The sequence below is a fragment of the Sturnus vulgaris genome, chromosome 3 (assembly GCF_052056855.1).
Source record: "Sturnus vulgaris isolate bStuVul1 chromosome 3, bStuVul1.hap1, whole genome shotgun sequence".
Taxonomy (NCBI): Eukaryota; Metazoa; Chordata; class Aves; order Passeriformes; family Sturnidae; genus Sturnus; species Sturnus vulgaris.
In genome coordinates this window covers 60,862,476-60,879,882 of record NC_142245.1, presented here as the reverse complement: position 1 = coordinate 60,879,882, position 17,407 = coordinate 60,862,476, and the positions used below count along the sequence as shown (strand labels likewise).

Genomic DNA, 17,407 nt, shown 5'->3' with positions numbered 1-17,407 from the left:
ACCAATTCAATTTCCACTCCTTTTGAGGTACATCCTACAAAAACGTGTAAGTAGCAGGAAGAAAGTAAAGGTGAGAAGGAGAAAGCGTGAAGGAAGTAACTGTGGCATTGCTAGTGTTTGGTGTTGCCTGAGAAATGAATCAGTTGTACACCCACACCTGAGAACTGAGCAACCCTCCCTGATGCTAAACTTCTGCCCAACCCCTGCAAGGCAGGACAGGCAGCAACAAAGATCAGAGGATGCACGTGCAGTTGTTCTCAGTTCCTTAAAATTCCTGTAGTCTCAGATAAAAGGTTCCATTACAATAACACTGAGCTTGAGAGTAACCCTCTCTCATTTCTACTTTATTTTTAATGTTAGTATTTCCAGGAATCAGTCAGCTGATTCCTGGAAATGATAGAAGACAAAAGAAAGGTCAGAGACAAAAATGGGACATAAACTGGGCTGGATCTTTTCTGTGATATGCATTTTCTTTCCCATTATCATCTTAGCAAGAGAAAAGTGCATACATCACAAAAGGGTTTCACTACACTTTTCTGCTAGCATGAATTACCATTTGTCTTTGGTGTCTATTGAGCTGATGAAGGCTTCCTCTGCACTCTCCCAGTTTCCCAAAAGTTATGCTGCCCGGTGTTACAGAGTTTCCTTGGGCTGTTAGTCTCTATCCAATTTCCTCTAACCTTGCTAACAGGGTGACATTATAAAAAAGTGGCACGTGGGTGAAAATTTTACACTTGCAGCCTTAGTCCAGCTAAATCTCTTAAGAAATCCTTATGACCACATCCGGTAAATACAGAAGATAAATAAAAGTAATTACCTTTATTTGTACAGATAACATATAGGCAAAACAGACAAATACGCTGATTACTTCCTACTATCTTTTCTCCAGCAACGATTTCCCCAATTACACCATTACAAATGGCCATAGGTTAAAAGTGCCCCATTAGGACCTCGGCTTCTAAGGTTATAATTGTTGTGCCTCTCCTATCTTCAGGCTCAATTTTTTGATGAAGAACTTCAGAGAAATTATTAGTTCTTAAGAAATAATGCATTCATAGAAATATTAAGAATAGACTTAATTTCTAATAAACATAGCAATTTATCACCGTTGTGAATGTTGGTTTCCCTGTGTCTGTGTGACAGGTTCTGCTGTGTGCTTTGGTGGTTGTATCCCTGGGACTAGGTTTAGGACTAGGACTCAACCGTGGAAACCAAGAGCAACAAGGTATGTTTTATGATGCTTTCAGCATAATTGCCAATGATCTGGATCTGGTAAAGGCTTTCAGCAAAGGCTCTTTTACAGTGTAATGTAAATGATCTGTGAAAAGTCACCCCCTGTGAAAATAAAGTTCTTGCATTTTTCAAGTTTGATTGTATAAAAACTGAACACTCACAAGATATACTTGAAAAACTTATCCTAAACCAGCAAGTGCCTTGCTGAATCTTTGTAAAAGTGTGAAACCTAGTTCACAGCATGTTTGGAAGTTTTATTACATTAACATTTCCAGAAAATTTGAGATATGTGTTGTCTTATTACCTACAACAATTGCAATTACTTAAACAATATTTTGTGAAAGAAATATCATTGGATCATCTTCAGGGCTCATTCTTTGAACATATTTGGCATAGTTCAGGTAGCTGATGCTAAAACTGATTATGAATATTCTTTGAAAAGTTGGGTTTCTGTAAAGCTATAGTAATAAGGGGCTAGTGGCTTGATTCAGTGGAATGGTATTTTTAGTTAGAAAACAAAGTAATGTTTGGATGTCAGGGGATCAAAATCAGAATCAAAACAATAGCAATCCCACACTGGAAGAGTTGAATGAAGCACAGTCTCTTTCTCATTGCTGATCAACACATATTGTTCTTGTTTACCTAGTAGCTCATTAAGTTTTTGATCCTTCTGAAGACTTTCAATAGCATGGGCCCTAGCAAATAGGAGGAAATTGAACATTAATTGGTTTTTGATAATTTGAAAGTAATTTTAGCTCTGCGTAGGCTCTACGAAGTAGATACTCTAAAGCCCAAATTTGTAGGCAGTGCATCCTACAAAAGCATGAACCTTGTGGTAATTACAATAGAATTACCCTATCAAACCTGAGTAGATAGTTATACCTACTCCTGTTTAACTGTGTGACTGGAGAAGAAAGCTGGAAATGCAGGGGCTCAGCAGGGTTCAGATAGTATTTCTGGAGTACAGAGAATGTGGATACAAGGCTTGTCCATGTAGAGGTTGGTGTAGAGCTGTGAGTGATCTTTGGAGGTTTGGGGTTGTTTTTAGGTGTCCTCAGGAGATTCAGAGCTGTCCCTTCACCCTGCTCGAAGGTGTCAGCACTGTGCTGAGGAATATATGTCTCAACTTCAGGCCCCTCATTTGGACCCTTTTCTTTGTTTTAATTAAAACAGCCAAACCTACAGAGATTTAAGGGACATTGTACCAATAAAGCAACAGAGATTTTACCAGAGTCTTGAGTGCAATAGGATTTATGGATTGTGTCCAGATGCCTTCTGAATGTCTTCAGGAAAGGAGATTCCCCTGGGCTGTCCCCACCCTGCCCAGCACTGAACCAACAGGGATGGCCTCCAGCTCCCCACAGCCTTGCCTTGCCTGGCCATGAATCCTGCTGAGCCAGGCCAACACCCCAGCCTTGACTTGTCCCTGCTGTCAGGGAAGTGCCCAGTGCCTGGTGTGGGGCTGTCCTTGTGCTGCCTCAGCTGCCCTGCTCCAGGCTGGAGTGATGGCATGGGTCCTGATTGCTGGTCCCTGCCCAGCTGCCCCTGGAGAGCCCCCTGGCTCTGGTACCCAGCCCTGAGGGAGCTTCCATCCCATGAAGGTGTATTACAGAACATCCAAAATGGGAATCACTCCTCTTTTATTTCAGACCGAGAAATGAGCGGGAGAGATGCCAGTCTCATGCTGCCAGTGTGGGACACTCTGGCACTGCCTCCTGTGCCAGTGGTCCTGCAGAGACCTGTTGCAGAAACAGCCCTGACCCAGGCTGTGGGCATGGTCCCAACAGCTGTCAGACCTTCAGCTCCCAGAGGGATTCCTACAGCCTTGCTTCCACCCTGTTGGCCCGTGTGCTAGTGACCATATTGGAAAACAGCTCGGGAATCAGTTTTGGGAAATTATTCAGCACATCTCTCCCTGCAGCCCATATCCATGATCTGTTTAACTGACCTACCTGGGACAGGGTTATCTGAGCACTCAGCCTCGCTCCTTCTCCCTACAGTCAGCTGCAGACACAAGTGCAATGAGCCACATGGGAAAGGTGTGCCTGGTTGCCAGTGTGACAGCAGCTGCAAGGAGCGTCAGGACTGCTGCTGGGACTATGAAGACACCTGTGTGGAACCAAGTAAGTTCCCCTCCAGGCAGTGCTCAATGATGTCCATTTTATTTTGAATTTGTTTCTTCATGTGACTGTAATAGAAACGGGTAATTCTCATGTTCATGAAGATACACAGAAGTCATGTCTTATTTCCTAGGGAGGGAAATGTGAGAAAAATCACAAAATCACAGAATAGTTAAGGTTAGAATGGACCACTGGAAGTCATCTAGTCCAACATCCCTGCTCAAGCAAGATCCTAATGCATACTGCTGAGGCTTGTGTCCAGATTGCTTTTGAATGTCTCCAGGAAACAAGATTCTACAACATCTCTGGGCAACCTTTCCAGTGCTCCATCACCCGAACAGTAAAGTTATTCTTCCTGTTCAGGTGGATGTGGTAGAGTCAAGCTGCTGTGTAATCAGGTGGCTAGAGAGCTGTAACTTGGTGACTGGCAGGACACAAAATCTTCCTACATCTTTCTCAAATCAGATCCCTGTATTTTTGTCCCTTATGGATAACCAAAACATTTGCCATGCATATTTCATGGCACATATAAAGCTGAAGATGAGCATAAGCAGAAATAATGCATTATCTTTAAGCAGGGACATTGAAGCAACCCTGTTGTGCCAGTACCTCTCACACGTTTGAAAATAAGGGAGTTGTTTCCCAGTCAGTTGTGCTCTCAGCCTCATGCTGACCATGGGTGCCTGGGGCTGAAGGAGTCCAGCCGTCTTCCAGGGAGAATAGCCTGGTTCTGCACTGAGGCCAGGCTCCTCTCCAGTTACTGTCTCTGCTTTCCCAGCAGCAGCTCAGATATTTCTTCATCCTTATTGCTTTTTCTGTCCACTTCAGCCCTTACTTCTCTTTTCCTTTGCTCTCTGCTGAAACTCATGTCCAAGAGTATGAAAAAGATCAGTTTGCTTCTCTTTCTCATCTACAAAAGAAATATGGACTGTTGTTGGTTTTTGGTTTTTTTTTCCCTGATCTTTTTGGAAAGCTGGAAGGCATTGAGGGAGATGATTTTGGGGGCACCTTTGTAAAATAAATTATTTTATGACTCTGTGTTACCATTCAGTGGCCAAAGAAATAGGCTTTTTGTGTTATATGAAATGTTGAGTTTTCTTTCCAGAGCAAACTTCTAAAGCAACTCAAACAGTACATGTAAATAACAATTTATTTTCTTTATCTGTTTGGAGGATTTCCATGCAAAGAAGTTCACATGAGGTTCTGTGAACTGAATCATAATTTTCTTTACATTTTCAGCCCGATCTTGGAAGTGCACTAATTTCCGTTGTGGTGAGACAAGAATACCTGGAAGTTACTGTTCTTGTTCTGATGACTGCTTGCAGAAAAAAGACTGCTGTGTAAATTACTACAGCATTTGCCAAGGTAAATCAAAAGTCAAAAAGTTATATATAAAAATTATTCTATTAAATAGATGGGCAGACATTGAAAATACAAAGGTAAATTGATTTATTTCTGAAGACCAGAGTCTGACTGACAAATTGAATAATTAATATGTTTTGAGTTGAAGATTTTGGTGTTTTTGACAGTGAAAAAGACTGTTTCTGCAGAACACTGTTGTCATTCTCATGAATTGTCTCCTTCACGAGAAAGACTGAATGATTCGGATATTGCAGAAGTATATCAGATATGGGGGCTTTGGGTTTTTTATTTTCTTCTTCTTTTTTTTTTCCCTCCAAAAATAGATAGAGACAATGTGAAGTATATATTGTAGTAGTCATCCCTAATTTAAAAATTTCTATCCTTTTTATTACAAATCTGGTTTTAAATTGGATTTCTAATGTTTTACTTATTTTGGAATATCTTTGTTCATGGCTGATTGCCTCATACAGGATCCAGCTAAACACATAAAGAATAGCGCGGGTATAATTCAGGTACAGGAACGACACTTGAGGAGTATGCTGGTGACATGGTATCTGTTATCAGAATTTTCGTTATGGAAGGGGATAAACTTAAGGCAAACTTCTGCAAAGTTATATTTGTTACCTAAATGCAGATTAAAGCTAAAAGGAGTTAAACCACAACATACAGAAAGAAGTGCTAAAGGGAACCCTGGGCTTGTCTCTAAGTGTGTCAGTGGTACCCAGAAAAGAATAAAGGGATAACAAGCCTAGTGTGGATGGGATACAGTTTGAATACTTTTCATTTGAAACCCAATAAAAGGCTAAGCTTTCATAGTGGTTTCTTCTTCATTTTGTTTGTTTTTCTGTGTAGTATATATGCTTTAACTTACAGTTGTGAGTACTAGTCCTTTCAGGGTTTAAGGGCCTAAAAGGTTGCACCAAGGTGTTTCTAAAGTAAAGGTGTCTTTAGCCCTACATTTCTGCTGAAGCAGAAAATGTTACAGGAAGAGCTTTAAAAAGATCATCCAGGTAGCTGCTTGTTTTGGTGGTAGTGGGGGGGGGTTCAGTGCTAACTCAGTATTTTTTTCCCCTTTTAGGTGAAACATCTTGGGTAGAAGAACCATGCGTGTCAATTGAAACTCCTCAGTGTCCAGCCGGGTAGGAATTTGTCTTCTTAGCAAATAAAAATCTTTGTGATAGTCAGAAATACTCCAGTGTTCTGAAACAGGTTTTTGTATTTATGGAGAGTAAAGTACCTGCCCTGAGGAATATTCGATAGAAACAGTTTGTGGCTAAGAATGTTTGCTCTTTTTAAAACCTTTGTCATCTTGTTGCACATTCATTGATCATTTACAGTTTAGAGCAGAGTACAGGAGTTCAAATTCAGATTGAAATTCAGCTTGAAAGACCTGGAAAAATTGTTGGTTATCTCAAGGTTCATTTATCACAAATTGTTCATAGTCCATTTTATGTTACCGTATTGTATCTTTGACATTTCAGATAAGTCACCTTATCCAGTCTGTAATAACAGTTAGAATCTGTGATTGCAATTCTTTAGGTAACAGGATTGTTTGGGGAGTTTTTTGCTCCAATTATTTGCAGGAAGAATGGTGTATTTAAAAGATAGCTATGAAATAGCTGTATATCTACAAATGCTGAAAAAATTTTGCAATTTGTGCAGTATTTCAGAATCATAGGTAGAGGCTAGGCAGAAGCAACATTTAAGAGTTGTCCTTGAAGAAAGGTGAATTAATTTCTGTTTCAGTTATGATATTTACAGCATTATCAATTATTTTATTTTATTTTACTGCCAATTTAGTTTAATTACAGCAGTAAGACAATTATCATTGTGCCTTCTTTGTGGGTTCCTGCATGCACCTCCCAACACAGGTATAAAAGTATACTTTTTAAGTTAACAAATAACTTGCTTAGTTAACAGAATTTCATAGGCTAAAGCTTGGAAAGTAGTGGATGGGGCTTCTTTAAGTGCTATAAACAACATCTCAATATAAAGATCCATTTAATTTCAGATTCAAATCAGTAAGCTGTTTTATACGGACTGTTTTTATATAAACTATTGATGCTTCTGTGTTTTGGAAAGACTGTTAATAAGAAACAAACTGGGATAATGATTACTGCCTGATGTCAATATGTAACTTTTTTTAATATTATGCCATTCCTTCAGTGTTTCTTACCGGATGGATCGTAAGGATTGTATTTGCTCTCAGTATTGAACTATTTCTTTATCTCACACTGTGTTATTAATTTGGGAACACACATGAATATTCTAGATCCTACTTATAAAAGCTGAATTTATATTGCTAGAAATCTTAATAAGTCACCATCTCTCCAAACTTCTTTATGATGATAAACCTATATTTTCTTGTAGATTTACTCTCCCACCACTTATCCTTTTTTCAATGGATGGATTTAGAGCAGAGTATTTGGAAACTTGGAGTTCTTTGCTGCCAAATATTGAAAAACTCAGTAAGTTACCAAGGGTGCTTTGACTGTTTTCTTTAAAAGTCTACATGCAACCTCTCTGGTCCCTTTTCCTACTGTCCTGCACATGTGTTGCTCAGCAATAAAATAATCACAAATCAGGTCTCTCTCATTAGTTGTATATTTTTATTATCATATGCTCTGCATTACTTCTTGTATTTGCACAGCAAACACGGCTTTTTTTTTTTTTTAATGAGGCATCTAATATTCGTCAGCAGCATTTTATTAAATAGACAGTTTGAAATATACATTAAAATACAGTTTAAAACTGAACAGAAGTTTCAGATAAGGATTTCCTGCACTCTCAATACTGCATTAAAAATAGCTAAGTAGCTGATAAGGAGTTGAATACTAACGTATAATACACTGAGTTATTGGGAAAACTTTCTTTTCTTTTCAAGTCAGATATTTTAAGATGATATTATGTTGATATTATTGCAGTAAGGCTCAAGTAACCATTTTTCAGTATTTCTGAATATGGTGAGGTAGAGTAAGTTGAAGATCTTTAGCTTGTGCCTTGAAGTGCTCTAAAAGTGAGACCATTAGTGCACATTTGGTTAAAATTCCTGAATATTTTAGACCTCAGATCTCCAGACACTTTGTATCTGGACAAAATGTCTCCATATTTAGTAATTTCTTCTCAGCAGCAATAGTCTAAATTGACAGTAGTTGTATCAGTCCTTAGTATATTACATTATGTTTCTATTGTGCTCATTTGGAAATTTTACATGTATGTTATGAAGTACTACATTTTACAGAATAGTTTACAGTTTTGTTTGTGGATAGTGAAAGCGTCCAGAATCCTGAACTTGAGCTAATGTGCAAACATGACTTCTTGGGCTAATCATATATTCTGTGATGTTGTTCTGACTGGAAGGAACTTGAATCATTGAAGGAGTCATAAATACTGAAGTCAATAGTCAGTTCCTGTCTTTTGAAGCAAGGTGAAAGGGAATGCCAAACCGACAAAAGGAATGAATACCATTCCATGTCTATGTTTCCAAGAAATCCTTTGAAACAAGAACTGATCTAATTCAGCATTGCTCATATTTGCCGTCCATTTGAGCGCTTTTTATGCACATTCATGTTTATATTTCTCAGAAATCTACAGGAAAGGGAAATTTCTTTATCTGCAAAAGAAGAGAAATATAATGTTGATTTCTAACATAAAATCTTTCTTCTCTATTAACTCCTTTAACCTAGAACTTTCAGAAAAGGAAATCAAGCTTACAGAATATGTACACTATGACTGTTGATCCTTTATTGTGCAAGAGAAATCCGTAGAAAATTTTGCTGATTTTCTCATATCTTTCAATTATTCAGCCATTCTTCAAGCACTCTTTAAGCTTTTAAAATTTTTTTTCTTCTGAATCACATTGGAACAGTTTTGTTGAAAAATTTCATGCTTTCATTGTTTTGGTTGCTTATTTAAAATCAGCCTCTGTTCTTTGACTGAAATGCTCTACATCAACGAATAAAGTGTGTTTGAGCATGAATGAAATAATCATCTGGTTACAGCTTAAAATAGATCTTTATCCATGTGAGTTAGATGTAAAAACGTCATTAAGGCATCTTCCAGTCTTCATATATTTTTTTGTGGGTAAATAATCTTACAGTGGATTTAGACATTACAGATGTTTGTGCACTGAGTTCCTTTGATTGATGAAAAACAATACAATGTTTGGAGATACAGGTAGGACACCTGAGGTGGGATTCACTCTAGGGCAGAACATTTAGACATGTTCTTGGAGATGTCTGCATGTCAGATGATTATATGCTCATTGAAGTCAGAGTCCTTATGTTTAATATAGTCTGCACCGTGCAGTGCAAGATTCTAGAGGACTCAGCTCAATCAACAGACAGAGAGTGCCACAGGACAAATTGTTGCCCTAATCCTTGTTTTTGGCATACTTCAGAATGCCATGACCTTCAGCAGCTGTGTCAGGAGATCACAGATCTCAAAGTGATTTGCATCAGAACTGTCAGCTTTCATGCAGATGTCTTGGACATCAGAGGGTTTCTCAAATGGCACCTGGCTCAAGTGCTTAAGCAGCTGAGTCCTTCTCTGCTTGTCACCAATCAGCTCTGCAGAATATCTTGTTTGGTCTGACCTCAGGCTTCAGTCTCATTGCATAAAGATATATAACTAGGCCATTTTGGATCTCAGAAGTATCTGAGAAATTTATTTGGATCAGCAGACAGGATGGAGGAGGAGCATCTGATGGCTGGACAGGAACATTAAAGATTTCTCAAAGGACCTTAAGTCTCTAGGCTTTAGGCAGCTGAATTGGGTATCCAGGTCCACTGACTGCAATGGGGCAGCCGGCTTAGCTCACAAGGAGACACCAGGATTGCATGAGTCTTGTTTTGGAGTGACATTTCTCCATCTAAAACTGCAGCAACTGGTTGTGGTGATTTTTGGTTGTTTTTAAGACTGCTAGTTTTCGATTAAATTAATATAAGAAAATGTATATTAATATTCTGATCTGTTGCAGAAACATGTGGCACACATTCGAAGTACATGAGAGCTGTTTACCCCACAAAAACCTTTCCAAACCACTACACTATTGTCACAGTAAGTGAGAAATTTTGGTTTTCCTTTTCATTACCTGGCTAGCACAGACGGGATTTTGTGGTGCCTGTCTTTTTGTGGGACATGGGAAATCATGCAATAGAGAGAGATAAAGATGCTGAGGTGGTACATACAGGCATGATCTGTGTGCTATACATGTTGTGCTATCTGTCCCTGGACTGTGAGCTGGTTATTCCTGATCCTTTTCAGTTAGTTTGGATATGGGTGGGCATGGGGGAGGACACAGCTTTTTGATGATAGCATTTTGTTAGAGTGGGTTTGGCAGTGGACATACAGCCACATGAAACCCAGGGTAGTTAATATATAGCATATCAGGTTTTAATGGGGCTGGGAAGGAAATATGGGAAAGGAAATTTGACGGCCATGCTGAATTCATTAGCAGGAAGACGATCTGTGTGAATTAGGAAAGTGTTCTGTTTCTAAGATAAAGCAGTTCTCTTAAAATTGCAACACTGTAGCAGTGTGCATTGAAACGTAGTTTAGGTTCCGTTTGATTTCACGACTAAGCATTCTGTTTATTCTCGTTTTACAGGGCTTGTATCCAGAATCTCATGGTATCATTGATAACAACATGTATGATGTAGGCTTGAATGCACATTTCTCACTTTCAGGGGAGGAAAAATTCAAACCTGCATGGTGGAAAGGGCAACCAGTAGGTTTGTTTGTCATACAGTATTTATGAGTTGTCTGTACCATATCATAAAACAAAACAAAAAGGGAATAAAATTAAAGCTGTGCAATATATTTGCAGAAAGTACTAGATAACCTGTAGGCTTCGTATCATAGGCTGCCTACAAAATAGTTTGCTTGTTATGAAAGTAAAAGGACTCTTCAAATGTTAATTCTGAGACTTAAAATTTCCACTTAGTGTGGCAGTTAGCATAAAAAGAAATATTTTATCTAGTACTGGAATGGATTTCTTGGTATGGGGAGCCACAGTAAATTTTCAGTATTATTTAGTTTTGGGGCATTCTTTTTTTTTTGCTTGTCTTTTGATGACTTGCTACAAAATGGAATTGGTTTCCAAATTACATCTATTTACACATATCTATTTAGAATGTCGAGGCATTTAAAAGCAAGGAAGGGAGAAGCAAAGAGCTTAATTTCTGAAAAAATTGTCAATTATATATAATATATGGCACATTTCATAACAACTCTGAATAGTACCTATGGTTATGAGTAATATTATTAATTTTCTAGTAATATCAAGCTCTAATAATGGTACTGAAAAAAACCCCAAATATATGCAATATGTAGTATACTTACTTAATATACATTTATATATGTGTGTCTGCGTCTGTGTGTCTGTGCAGTAATGTTTATAATATAATCAAATACCCAGTTTTGGGGCAATTTTTTTTTCCTGGAGGATTCTGGTTGTAACACAACCAGAGCTGCACTTTTTAGGATTAATAGAAATAAGCCCTCTTACAATAAAATCATATCATTAGAATCTATATCTGAAATAGAAATATATACAAAACAAGATGAAACTAATAGAATAGTTCAGTTGAAATGTACTTACAGTTATCATCTAGTCCAGCTGCCTGACCAACTTAGGCACACACATCACATTTTTAAGGGTATTGTCCAAACACTGACAGGCATAGGGCAGCAACAACCTCTTTAGGAAACCCGTTTCAGGGTTTGATATGTAATCATGTATGTGTAATAAAATGTTTCCTAATGTCAAGCCTGAATATCCCTAAGGCAGCTTCTTCCACCTTCATGATCCTGGGATTTGCCACAGGAAAAAGGCCCACTACCCATTGCCATTCATGGAAATACTTCTATGTTTTTTTCTGTGCTGAGAATATCCAAAAAAAGACAACATCATGGTTTCTATGCTACCAATTTTTCTGCAGAATCTGCTTGTAGGAAACAAAATTTCAGATCAGATATGGTCATTAGGTAATTGTGATGTGTGAAAGGAGAAAGAAAAATGCATGCTTGCTGCACATATTTCTACTTTTGTGATCTGAAGTCCTCCAGTGGTGGCAAAAAAAATTATTTGTTTGTATCTTTACCCGAAGGTCTGGCTGACAGCAATGTACCAAAATTTGACAGCAGGCACCTTCTTTTGGCCAGGCTCTGATGTTCCAATTGGGGGAACATACCCCAACTTGTACACCGTATACAACGGGTAAGATTTGATAGGGCTTGTACTAATTCCTGCAGATTACTCCAAAAATCCAAACTGCTATTTGACAGCTGAAGGAAATTAAATACAAGATTTTTTAATTAGTCTGACAGATAAGTGCCATGTCACATTGTCCCAGTTATGCCATTGAATGACCAAAGATACTTGAAATTTTCAAAATCATTTAGAGGATTCACAGTGAGAAAGTCAAAGAGTACTGTGTATTCTGCTCTCCTAGACAGTTTAGAAGTCTTAGTGAATTGAAAAACACAGGGAGAGCCTCCTGGAAATTATTAGTAGCCATTGCTAAGCTACGCCAATGATTGCCATATTTCCATGCATAAAATCAGCAGATATTATATAGCACTTCAAAAATACTTGCACTCGAGAATAAGGTTACAGATAACCGATACCCTAAGACAGCAAACTAGGAAGCCATGGCAAGAGGCTATGGGAGACAGAAAATGATTGAAGAGAGGCTGCTGAATAAAGAAGATACTGAAAAAAGAGGGGTTCTAAATATATTCTGGTCTTGCTAGCACGTTTGAAAATGTTCACACAGACATTGAACCACAGTTCTTGTAGGGTTTTTTCCGGTTCATTCAAAGGTTACACATGTGAAGTACCAATTGCCTCCATAGTTTTTGTAGCATTATTTTTGTCGTGGGTTTTTTCCTGTTTGTGTTTGTAGCAGTTTGTTTGTTTGTTTTACTACGGAAGGCATTGATATTAGTAAATTATTTCTAGATTTTTAATGATTGTGATGATTACAGTGTACTTCCCATGATTCTTCTCATTTAGAAAGATAATCTAAAGCAAGCATAGAACCATAAGTCTCTACAGATAATAGACTTTGCAGTGATGTGTAGGCTTGGTACTCAGAAAACACCTGAGTACTCTAAGTAACTAACATACAGCTTGTGCATGACTTTGAGGGAAAACAGAGCTAATTAATGGGTGAATCCTTTCATAGGAAACAAAGCATAATCTCACAAAGACTTTAATGGGATTATTACTTGCTTTTCAAATATGAAAGTTTAAGGCTTATATATGCTGTAAAGAATAAAAATGATTCTACCATGTATTTCAGGTTTATTTCCTGAAATTAAAATATATATTTTTGCACATATTTATAAATATATGAGTAGTCCCACCAACACAGTTTTGTGTTTGCAAAATCAGGGTCTGCCTAATTTACCACTTTAAGTAACTTACATTCAATGAAAAATGAAAGTAATAAAATTAATTGTTATACCTTGTCAAAATGAATCACTTACTTCCAGATCTGTGACTTTAATATATGACTAGAGTATAGACACTTTCTCTGTATCTAGGAAATAGAAGTGCTAGTCAGAAAGTCTTGTTAACATAATCTTTTTTTTCAGTTCGATTCCATATGAAGAAAGAATTTCAGGAATACTGAAATGGCTTGATAATGCCCAACCTAAGAGGTAACTCTGTAATATCTATCTGCTTTGTGAGATTATAGCTTAAAAAGGTTTTAATGCTTAGCAATTGAAATTTCTGTTGGTTTTTGTGAAACATGGAATCTTCCTGACCATTTCAAATGATTGTTTACTGAATTTAAGCCTGTTCTGGATCTTATCATAGCTATGATAAGACTGTAGGTACAAAAGATTAAAAAGTGAACATATATCTGAACAGGATGTACTGTTGTATGAGTTTTATTTGATTGCTGTGTCTTTTTTCTTGGTGTGTGGCCTGTGGGAAACATTTAACATTCAGTTCCCAGTCTAAGTGTATGGATGAAAGATTTTATATGAAGGTTATTGCACAAGAAAGGTTAAATACATGAAAGTAATTGCAGTAAGTAACTCAGGATGAAAAGTAAATGTCAGTGCTAATCATAGTGTTAACTTTGTGATATATAAAGAAATTAAATATATGACAATTTATTTACCAGTAAAATCCTAATTTGCAGTTAGGAGATGCTCTCTAGAGACTCACTGCTTAGTTAGGAAGAGCCTTTTCAGGTGGAAATTCCATTTACATCTCAAAAAAGATTGTTTGCTCTGGTATATGAGATCTTGAATTTTTTCAGAGTGATTTCTGGTTACCTGTTAAAGACAGTAGATATTGTTTCTGAAATTGTAACTTCAAAGAACCCATGTTGATTAATTACAAAAATTAGAAGTTGAATGATTATAATTGCCATATGGACTGTTATCAAGGTTTAAAGAGGCTATTTGTAATTGCTTTTAAAATGTCATTTAATATAGTTGGTTTTTTTAAAATCAAAATGTTCTTTAGATGCAGCCTCTAAATTCTCATAATGTTTCATTCTTATTTATGTCTAACTCAAGGCCTGATATATACACTTTATATATTGAAGAACCAGATTCTTCTGGACATGCATTTGGACCAGTTAGTGCTGGTGTAAGTAGTTTCTATATTTTTTTCTATATTATTACTTAATTGCACTGAAAATGGCGTACTATGAACTTAGCCAGTTTATAGATCTGAAAAGTATAGTACATGAAAAATTGTTGGTTTTGATTGTTTTATGACTTTTTGTTAAGAACATTTGCTTGTGGATGAGCCCATTGTTATGATTCCCACACTGTGTGTTAATCAAAAGAACCATAAACCAAATAGGCCAGCAGAAAATAATTTCAGATAATACTATTAGAAAAAAATATTAATACTTATATTTAGCCTGAATTTTAATTATATTACTATGCAATATTTAGAAGCATGTGGCCTGACAAATCCTCAGAGCTGTCTTTTATTTATCCCTATCCTGTACTTCAATGTTTGCTAATTTGTAACCCAAAAATATTACTTTATTACTTGCATGAAGGAAAAAATTTCAATCTTTAAGGATCTTTGATGTAAATGGTTTATCTCACAGGTAATCAAAGCCTTACAGGCAGCAGATCAAGCACTGGGGATGCTCATGGATGGACTTAAACAAAGAAACCTGCACAAGTGTGTTAACCTCATTGTTTTAGCTGATCACGGTAATGTATATACCTCTATTTTCAATTTAATTTTGCTGAGTTGCTGTTTTCTTCCTCTGTGAAATATGTGGGCTTAGTAGCTTGAATCCATTCTTAAATCACTTTATCTTCCTTGCCATATGAAAAATAACTGTTTCCATGTTACCCTTTAGGGATGGAGAGGACCTACTGCAAACAGTTAGAATACATGACTAATTACTTCACAGAGGTGGATTTCTACATCTATGCTGGGCCTGCAGCTCGCATTCGAGCACGGAATGTTCCAGAGGACTACTTTACCTGTAAGTGTGGACCAATTCTGGGACTGAGCAATCATGTAGAAGGAAAATGAAATAAATAAATAAGGAAATGGGTAATCAGTAGTGATCAGCAATGTGAGCAGCTTTCTGTTTCCCTTAGCTTGGCTTCAAAATCCATGGAAGATGTGGTTGGGGTATTTTTTTTTCCAGAATGACCACTGTAGATTAAATTGAAGGTTAGAAAAGATTGTTGCAGACTCAAATTTGTATTTTCTTGGCATGGAAAGATGAAATAAAAGTAGTATTTTTTTTTTTAAACTGGAATTCAGGTCTTTCATAAGTGCATTGCTCTTTACAGATTTCTTATGCAACACTGGCAGAGTCAGTCTTTCTGAATCAATGAATATTTCTGTGTGTACAAAGTTACAGAATCTGAATCTTAGTACAGTGGGATCTAAGCCTTGCTTAAGTCCTTTAGCTAGTATCTCAAAATAACAGAAAATTGAAACCATGTGAGCTGACTCTGACTTGAAATAGATATCATGCTACCAGACTGGAAAAAAAAAAAAAGCCCAGAACTTTCTGTATCAGGGAAAAGAGTGGAGATAAAATCATGTATTGACTTCAAAGAATTTATAAAGTATTGTAAAAGGCATAATTATTGCAGTTTGCAAATAAGAGCTGAGATATCATTGTACTTTTTATTCATATTTTATAACTGTAATTATATTTGAAGGCACAATGTTCATATAAAAAGTAGACTTTCATTGGTTTACGTCAGACAAAAGCAGAGTAAATGAGCTGAGGAAATAATACTTTTTTTGTGTGTGTGTCTCAATCTCAATAAAATTGTTGACTCATTTCCTCTAATCATCCTAGGTTTTCTGTCGGAATTTTTCTTTCATGAAGTGCTCAGATTTGCTTTTTAGAAAGTTAGTGTCAAATGGTTAAATCACTCTTTCAAAATGTAAGGTGAAAATACCAAGACAGGCTGAAATTTCCTCTGTGACTGTTGCTGGAAGCAAAATACAAGACAAGTGCTCTAGGTCTTGTTCAATATAAAAAAGGTTATACATCAAATAGGGGTTAGAGAAGAGAAAAAACCTCAGGTCTGATGATCTGTCAGCTTTAGCTGTAGGCAGTCATCACCATGGCAGTTTCCTACAATCTGTCCTGATGTACACAAAGTTCTAGTGTTCTAGTTACCTCCACAAGCACACTTAAAGGCAGTTACCATTGGAAACATAACATTCCTACTTGTGGAAGGCTATATTTGCCACAATCTTCACAAGCTAATAAATAAAATCAACTTTATAGACAAAAAGCATGTTTAAGTTTTTCTCATGAGGCTTTGTCCTTCAGCTGTTCAAATGTATATTAATTCATCTTTTCTTTTTAACAGTTGACTCAGAAGGAATCGTTAAAAACCTCACAGTGAGTAAATATTCTCATAACTTTTACTCATAGCTACTCTTAATAAGAATCTGAAGGAAAAACACAGTTCATAAAAATGAGACTATGGTGCCAGTTTAAATAGTGTGCTGACTCCAGTTTACCATGGGAGGCAGTTCTGGAAGTTGTTCAAAGATGACGCATAAAGGTTCGCCATAGAGGATTTCAGATCAGAGAAAATTTTTCTGTACTTCACTTTGAAAGAGATGTGTCTGACTTCAGGGGCAGAAAGTAGGGTGTATCTTCATGATAGAAGAGAATACAGCACAGAGATGCTTTAGACAATAGGCATCTGTTAGCACTGGAACACAAGTGCTGCACTTAGGCTAGGCTAAAGTAACTTTTCCACACAATAGATAATGACACTGTAGAGCACATTGCCAGAAGGTGTTGTAGAGGCTGGAAATGTAAGTGTGTGGGGGGATTTTAGACACATTAATGCAAGACAGCCCTGTGAGGCCTTTCAGACCTGATCCACAAGGAACATCTGACTTAAGAAACTTCATTCAATACCTGGCTTGCTCTTACACACTTTCTCTAAGTGTCGGATTCTGGAAATTTTGGAGATCTGATTTGAAAGAGTACTAGGCAAAGTGAGCCTTTGGTATCAGGCAGTGTGACTCTCTTAGGATCTTTTGACATATCACTGAAATAGCTGCAGTGCTTTTATGTGTGCTGCACCATGACAGGGCCCAAGCTCTACTTGGAACTGAGCCATGCTGAATGGATGTAGCACTTGAAGCTTACCTGTGTCTCCCATGTGGGTACACTTTGACAGCTGAGTTCTGAAGGATGCAAACAAAG

General features: G+C 37.1%; 1 protein-coding gene across 1 annotated transcript in view; it reads left to right on the top strand.

The window, feature by feature from the left end:
- LOC106851899 (ectonucleotide pyrophosphatase/phosphodiesterase family member 3) overlaps positions 1–17,407 on the top strand; it is a 34,921-nt gene that overhangs the window by 2,113 nt on the left and 15,401 nt on the right. The window contains exons 2-14 of the mRNA XM_088161784.1: positions 1,144–1,225; positions 3,234–3,356; positions 4,593–4,718; positions 5,794–5,854; positions 7,086–7,183; positions 9,694–9,773; positions 10,324–10,443; positions 11,825–11,934; positions 13,317–13,382; positions 14,256–14,328; positions 14,804–14,912; positions 15,065–15,193; positions 16,554–16,585. Of these exons, the coding sequence (XP_088017910.1) occupies positions 1,144–1,225; positions 3,234–3,356; positions 4,593–4,718; positions 5,794–5,854; positions 7,086–7,183; positions 9,694–9,773; positions 10,324–10,443; positions 11,825–11,934; positions 13,317–13,382; positions 14,256–14,328; positions 14,804–14,912; positions 15,065–15,193; positions 16,554–16,585 (1,209 nt within the window). The remainder of the gene's footprint in view (positions 1–1,143; positions 1,226–3,233; positions 3,357–4,592; positions 4,719–5,793; positions 5,855–7,085; positions 7,184–9,693; positions 9,774–10,323; positions 10,444–11,824; positions 11,935–13,316; positions 13,383–14,255; positions 14,329–14,803; positions 14,913–15,064; positions 15,194–16,553; positions 16,586–17,407) is intronic.